General features: G+C 41.1%; 1 protein-coding gene across 4 annotated transcripts in view; it reads left to right on the top strand.

Annotated features, from left to right (window-relative positions):
• inpp5a (inositol polyphosphate-5-phosphatase A) overlaps positions 1–7,500 on the top strand; it is a 639,159-nt gene that overhangs the window by 173,397 nt on the left and 458,262 nt on the right. For 2 of the 4 annotated variants that reach the window (XR_015506554.1, XM_087279918.1), the window contains exon 12: positions 5,991–6,064. The exons of 1 other annotated variant lie outside the window; for it this stretch is intronic. Coding sequence is in view for 1 of the 3 variants with exons in the window: in XM_087279918.1 (XP_087136044.1) it covers positions 5,991–6,064 (74 nt within the window). In the remaining 2 variants the exon portion in view is untranslated. Of the gene's footprint in view, positions 1–5,990; positions 6,338–7,500 lie in introns of all 4 variants that reach the window. One more of the 4 variants, XR_015506555.1, reaches the window with a different exon arrangement.

Raw genomic sequence — 7,500 nt, 5'->3', positions numbered from 1 at the left:
TGGCTCAGTGGTTAGCACTGTGACCTCACAGCAAGAAGGTCACTGGTTTGAGTCTGTGCTAGATCAGTTGGTGTTTCTGTGTGGAGTTCGCATGTTCTCCCCATGTTGCAGTGGGTTTCCTCCAGGAAACAGTCCAAACACATGCGCTATAGGAGAATTGATGAACTAAATTGCCCGTAGTGTGTACGTGTGCGTGCGTGCATGTGTGAGTGAGTGTGTTTAGGTGTTTCCCAGTACTGTGTTGCAGCTGGAAGGGCATCCGCTGTGTACAGCATATGCTGGAATAGTTGGCGGTTCATTCCGCTGTGGCGACCCCTGATGAATAAAGGGACTAAGTTGAGGGAAAATGAATGAACAAATTAACTTATAATGTTTTAATTATTAAATTAATTGCATTACCTTCAAATATTCTGAATGTATAGATATTATTGTACTAAATTCATATTCATAAAACATATGCTGGAATAGTTGTCGGTTCATTCTGCTGTGGCGATCCCTGATTAATAAAGAGACTAAGCTGAAGGAAAATAAATGAATGAAATAATTAATAATCTCTCATAAGTCTGAATATTTTATGAATATTTAAATTTGCACACAAAAAATCTGAACAATCTGGATTTTTTTTTACTCAGTACAATAATTTTATTAATTATTAAATTTTATTTAATATTTTTTTTATTCATTATTAAATATTATTAATAATTATATTCAGAATATTTAAATCTCCTATAAGTATTTTTAATGGATATGAATGTAATAATTTAGCATAATAATTTAGAAATATTCCGAATATTTAGGTGAGCATAATTATGTCCATATATTCTGAATATTCAGATTAATATAGAACAAAATATAATTTAATAATTAACATATTTTAAGTTAATTTCTTACATTAATTCCTTTTTCTTAGTTCTTTTCTGCTTAGTTCTTTTATTAATCAGGGGTCACCACAGCAGAAGGAACTGCCAACTATTCCAGCATAGGTTTTACACAGCGGATGCCCTTCCAGTGGCAACCCAGTACTAGGAAACACCCATACACACTCATTTACACACACACTCGAACCTTACGGCCAATTTAGTTAATCAAATCCCCCAAAAGCGCATGTGTTTGGACTGTAGGGGAAACCCATGCCAACACAGGGAGAACATGCAAACTCCACACACAAACACCAACTGACCCAGTCGAGGATCAAACCAGTGACCTTCTTGCTTTGAGGCAACAGTGCTGACCACTGAACCACCGTGCCGCCCTAATTAAGAGTTCTAAGTTAGTTTATTATTGTTTGTGAGCATACGTGCAGGAGTGAGTGTGTAATCTGCGTGTGTGACGGGATTGAGGATTGTTGTCCAACTAATTTAGCAGGAGGATCATTAACAGGAGCGTGAAGGATCTGCAGTCATTAAGCGGATCAGTGTGTGTGCGTGTGTGCGTGTGTGTATGTTTAAGTGTGTGTGTGTGTGTGTGTGTGTGTGTGTGATGGATGTCAGGATTGCTCGAGAGATAATCTGATGGTCACGGTCTGCTCAAACACACACACATACACACACACACACTCCTCATCCTTCATCAGGTGTTGGAGTCGCAGCGGCTGACAGAAATTAAATTCTGGGCAGCTCAGTGAAATAATTGCAGTATTTTGAGCGCAGTAATCATTGCTCAGGACATGATTGAAGACGTCCAGCCTATTGACTTCTGCTGTGATGAATGTGTGTGTGTGTTTGTGTGTGCGTGCGTGTGTGTGTGTGTGTGTGCGTGTGTGTGTTCAGTCGATAGAGGCATCCAAAATACATCATTAATTATCCAGAGCGCTGTCAGGAGCGCACGATGAAGAGCTCAGAGGAGGATTCAGCAGATTACACTCTGTGTGTGTGTGTGTGTGTGTGTGTGTGTGTGTGTGTGTGTGTGTGTGTGTGTGTGTGTGTGTGTGTGTGTGTGTGTGTGTGTGTGTGTGTGTGTGAGACAGAGTACACAAGTTTGCGTGTGTGTGTGACAGTACACAAGTGTGTGTATGTGTGTGTGAGATATGCCCCTGTATACACACACACTTATACATACACACAATCATACACACGCACACTTAAAAGCACACATACTCATACACACACGTACTCACATCTGCATTGTGTGTGTGTGTGCATTTCTGAGAGTGTGTATGCATGTATCTAAGTGTGTGTGTGGGTGTCTGAGAATGTGTATGGGCGTGTATCTGAGAGTGTGTGTTTCTGAGCTTGTCTGTGAGCCTGTGTGTTTCTGAGAGTGTGTATGCATGCATCTGAGTGTGTATGTGTGTTTCTGAGATTGTCTGTGCGCCTGCATGTATCTAAGAGAGTGTGTGTGTGTGTTTCTGAGTGTGTATGCATGTATCTGAGTGTCTGTGTGTGTGACTTTCTGTGCACCTGCGTGTGTCTGAGAGTGTGTGTGTAATTTTGAGAGTGTGTATGCATGTATCTGTGTGTGTGTGTGTGTGTGTTTCTGTGTATGTGAGTAAGCATGTGTGTGTGTGTGTGTGTGTAATTGATGGCTCTGCTGAATCTCACACTGCAGGTCAGTTATTGTGGATGATTTGCGGCTCTGGAGGGTCCGCAGTAAAAGCGTCTCATTGGCCGCACATCCACAGCCCGATCCGTCAGCACCGTGACCTTGAGTGTGTGTGTGTGTGTGTGTGTGTATATATGTGTGTTTGTATGTGTGTGTGTGTGTGTGTAAAGGAGAGTGCGCAACCAAATAAATAAAACAAACAATCTCACAATCACCATTTCACCAATAAACCCTGGCCGTGCTAAATCAGCGGTGTGTGTGTGTGTGTGTGTGTGTGTGTGTGTGTGTGTGTGTGTAACTGTGCACTGATTTATGTATGTGTGGTCAAGTTAAAGCTGCGACTACAGCTGCGGCCATTAAAGGCCATCTATAAGAGCACAGGTGAAAGGTCATTTAATCTGAGTTTTGCACACACTCACGCACACACTTTGCTTTCATTGCAGGAGTTGTGTTTACACACTATGACAAGTCAGAAGTACACACACACTCTGATACGTACATGTAAACACACACACTTGGATATATGCATGCATGCATGCACACACTTACAGACATACATACATGCAAACTCTCGGAAATGTGCACACACACATACATGCTCTCGGATGTATACACATACACACACTCTCAGACACACACATACACACACATACACTGTCAGACACATGCATACACACACTCTCAGGCACACACATGCACGCGCACACACACTCTCAGAAACATGCATCCATCCACAAGCACTCTCAAGTGCACACAACTGGAAACACACACACACTTACTCACGCATACACATGCTCACACACTCACTCACACCCCTAAACACACACACACACATACATGTTCACACACACACATACACATAAAGACAAACACACACACACATACTCACAAACACATACACACACACACACACACACACACACACACACACACACTCTCTCAAACATACACACACACACAAACACACACACACACACATGCTTACTTACACATACAAATACACATGCTCTCTCACTCATTATGTAAACACACACACTTAGATACACACATGCATGCACACTCAGACACATACATGCAAACACTCGGACGAGTGTGTTTGAGTAAGTGAGCGCGTGTGTGCGCGAGTATGTGTTTGTGTGTGTGTGTGTGTGTCTGAGTATGTTTGTGTGTGTGTGTGTGTGTGTGTGTGTCCGTCCACCAGAGCGCGTGCGTGCGTGCGTGCGTGCGTGTGTGTGTGTGTGTGTGTGTGTGTGATGTCAGTCTCTTCTGTAGTCAGGTTCTGTAGTCTCAGCATATGAGGCAGGATTAATCAGCTTGTTAATTAACCAACCTCTGATCAGCTCTCATTGATGTGTGTGTGTGGATTAATTACTCAGTGCTGGTAGTTGTCTGTCTCTCTCTCTCACATACACACATGCACACACACACACTCAGTGATGAAGGTGTCATGTCCACCTGTTGATGATCTCCTCATAATTAATGTGTACACACACTGGCTAATTACTCTGCGCCGTTTGATTAATGACTTTAGAGTCTGAGTGTGTCCGACAGAGAGAAGACAGCTGGGAGATGATTGATGAACACACACACACACACACACACACACACACACACATCAGATGCTGTGCCGTTATTACCTCATTCTATTTTTATTTATTCATAATGTTTTTCTGCATATGTAAATGAGCTGTTCTGTGATTGGCTGACCTCAGTGACACTTGTGTTGTGTAGTAACCATTGCTCCATCAGTGAAGGATATTACTGTAATCACACACTTTATTAATACATTATTTTAATATTCAAATGAATAATAATATTATTTACTTACTAGAAACAATATATCATTGTCAGTTAATATATTTTTTAAATGTATAAAAGATATAATAATAATAATTTATAACAATAATATAATTCATTATAATAGTATTGTTATCAGTGGTAGTTATTGCAGTTTTATTCATATTATTTCAAAACATGTTTTAGATAAAAATGAATGTTTCCTTTTACTTTAAAATAGACTGAAATGTGCAAATGACCTGTGCTGTGATTGGTTTATTATAAATATATATACACTCACCGGCCACTTTATTAGGTACACTCTACTAGTACGGGGGTTGGACTCCTTTTGTCTTCAGAACTGCTTTAATCCTTCATGGCAGAGATTCATCAAGCTACTGGAAATATTCCTCAGAGATTTTGCTCCATATTGTCATGATAGCATCACACAGTTGCTGCAGATTTGTCGGCTGCACATCCATGATGCCAATCTCCCGTTCCACCACATCCCAAAGCTGCTCTATTGGATTGAGCTCTGGTGACTGTGGAGGCCATTTGAGTACAGTGAACTCATCGTCATGTTCAAGAAAGCAGTCTGAGATGATTGAGCTTTATGACATGCTGCGTTATCCTGCTGGAAGTAGCCATCAGAAGATGGAGACACTGTGCTCATAAAGGGATGGACATGGTCAGCAGCAATACTCAGGTAGGCTTTCTATCAGCTGGAACCAGTCTGGCCATTCTCCTCTGACCTCTGGCCTCATCAACAAGGCATTTGTGCCCACAGAACTGCCGCTCACTGGATATTTCCTCTTTGTCGGAGCATTCTCTGTAAAGCCTAGAGATGGTTGTGCGTGAAAATCCCAATAGATCTGCAGTTTCTGAAATACTCAGAGCAGCCCGTCTGGCAGCAACAACCATGCCACGTTCAAAGTCTCTTAAATCCCCTTTCTTCCCCATTCTGATGCTCACTCTGACCTGCAGCAGATCATCTTGACCATGCCTACATGCCTAAATGCAGTGAGCTGCTGCCCTGTGATTGGCTGATTAGAAATCTGCGTTAACAAGCAGTTGGACAGGTGTACCTAATGTGGCCGAAGAGTTTAAATATAAAATTCATTCATTCATTTTCTTGTCAGCTTAGTCCCTTTATTAATCGGGGGTCGCCACAGCAGAATGAACTGCCAACTTATCCAGCAAGTTTTTACACAGCAGATGCCCTTCCAGCCGCAACCCATGTCTGGGAAATAAATATATAATAATATAATATAATTTTAATTTTATTAAGTTGTTAATATTAGTAATATAGTTTAATAAAAGTATTATTATTATTATTGTTGTTTTTATTAATATGATTAAATTTGCATACTTTTGAGGACCACTGTAACATTTTAATAACTAGCTTAAATTAGTTGCGCATATGCAAAAGGTCTGTGTTGTGATTGGCTAATATAGCTGTGTTTACAGCACAGAGCAGGAAGTTGCTGAACAAGGAATCAGTGTTGATATGCAAATGAGGGGGTGGTGACATGTTAATAAGCTAATGTTGTTGATGTGTTCTTCATGCACTGACTGTGTTCTCTCTCTCTCTCTCTCTCTCTCTGTGTGTGTGTGTGTGTGTGTGTGTGTGTGTGTGTGTGTGTGTGTGTGTGTGTGTGTGTGTGTGTGTGCAGCTTTTAGAGTTTGATAAAGAGCTGTCCGTCTTCAAGGAGCGTCTGCATGAGCTGGACATCTGCTTTCCTCCCAGGTATGAAGATCACTGAACACACACTCATGCACTCAAACACACACATACATGCACACACACACACATACAAACTCACACACACAGTCAAGCAAATGCAATCACATATATACACAGTCACACACATGCAATCACACACACACACAGTTATACAGACTCATACACACACCGTCAAGCAAATGCAATCACACACACACACACACACACACACACACACACACACACAGTTATACGGACTCACATACACTCAGACACACACACACACACACACATATAGTTTCCTCTACTGTTTCTAATGTTCTGATGGTGTTCATGAAGTGTGTGTCGGCAGACGATTGTGTGTGTGCTTGTGTGTTTGAGGCTGTCGGCACTGACGCCCGTGTGTGTGCGCGAATGTTGTAAAGGCTCAGTGTGTGTGACGACCCTTCACACGTCCGGCGCTCACACACACACGTGTGGAATTTGATCATCTCTCGCCAACGCTGAGCTGGAGACACACACACTCACACGAGCACACTAACTAGTGCACATGTACTAGTGCAGACTTACTAGAGTCACGCTAAACTGAGAAATAGCAGAAGAGCGGACAGAAGATCAGTCAACTCAAACACACACACACAGACACACACACACACGCTCTGCTCAGGACAGATGCACATATCTGCAGTCTTTAGAAAAGATCGAGGCCCATGCTTTATAAACTCTTCAGATGTGATGATGTAAACACACATGTCATATTAATGTTTTTAAGAGTGACTGAATGATTGACTGTGATATCTCAGGAACAGAGTGGACACATGATTACTATACTACTGATGAATCATAAATAAGTGGAGCAGTTTAATTAGAGAAGATTATTAACCAGGGACGCCTCGATCAGGTTTATTTGCCCTTGAATCTGAGTCATTTGATTTTGAGTATCTGATGATACCCGATCCGATATCTCTATAATACATAAAAATGTAAAAAAATAAAGAAGAGTGAAGAAACAGATCCAGGATGATCCTTATATTTTATTTCATTCACCTTATTTTAACATTCAACAACTGTGTGAACAGAAAGAGCACTTCTGTGATGAAGCTTCAACAATCAACTCATGAATAACACCAGTTCTTCACTTCTGGACTTCAGTGCAACAGTAAATCTAATATAAAAACTAACAGCAGCTCAGCATAAAATACCTGTCTGGCATGTAAACAAAATTAAAACAAAAGTGTCTCAGTGTTTGCAAAGCCAGTGATGTGCTTTTAGGAACTGCACTCCTAACTATATCACAGTGTAAGTTTCACAAGAGCAAATGTCTGCTTTACCTTATAAAAACTAACTTCTCTACCCTGTCAGGTTTGAGCCTGTTTCTGTTCTTATCAAGGACGTTTGCTACGGCACTAAAAAGTCTCACCAACTTTATAATACCTCCAGACTGCAGAGGTCTTACTCTG

This window comes from Danio rerio, chromosome 13 (assembly GCF_052040795.2).
Source record: "Danio rerio strain M-AB ecotype USA chromosome 13, GRCz13ab, whole genome shotgun sequence".
Lineage (NCBI taxonomy): Eukaryota > Metazoa > Chordata > Actinopteri > Cypriniformes > Danionidae > Danio > Danio rerio.
This window is presented reverse-complemented; position numbering and strand designations above follow the sequence as displayed.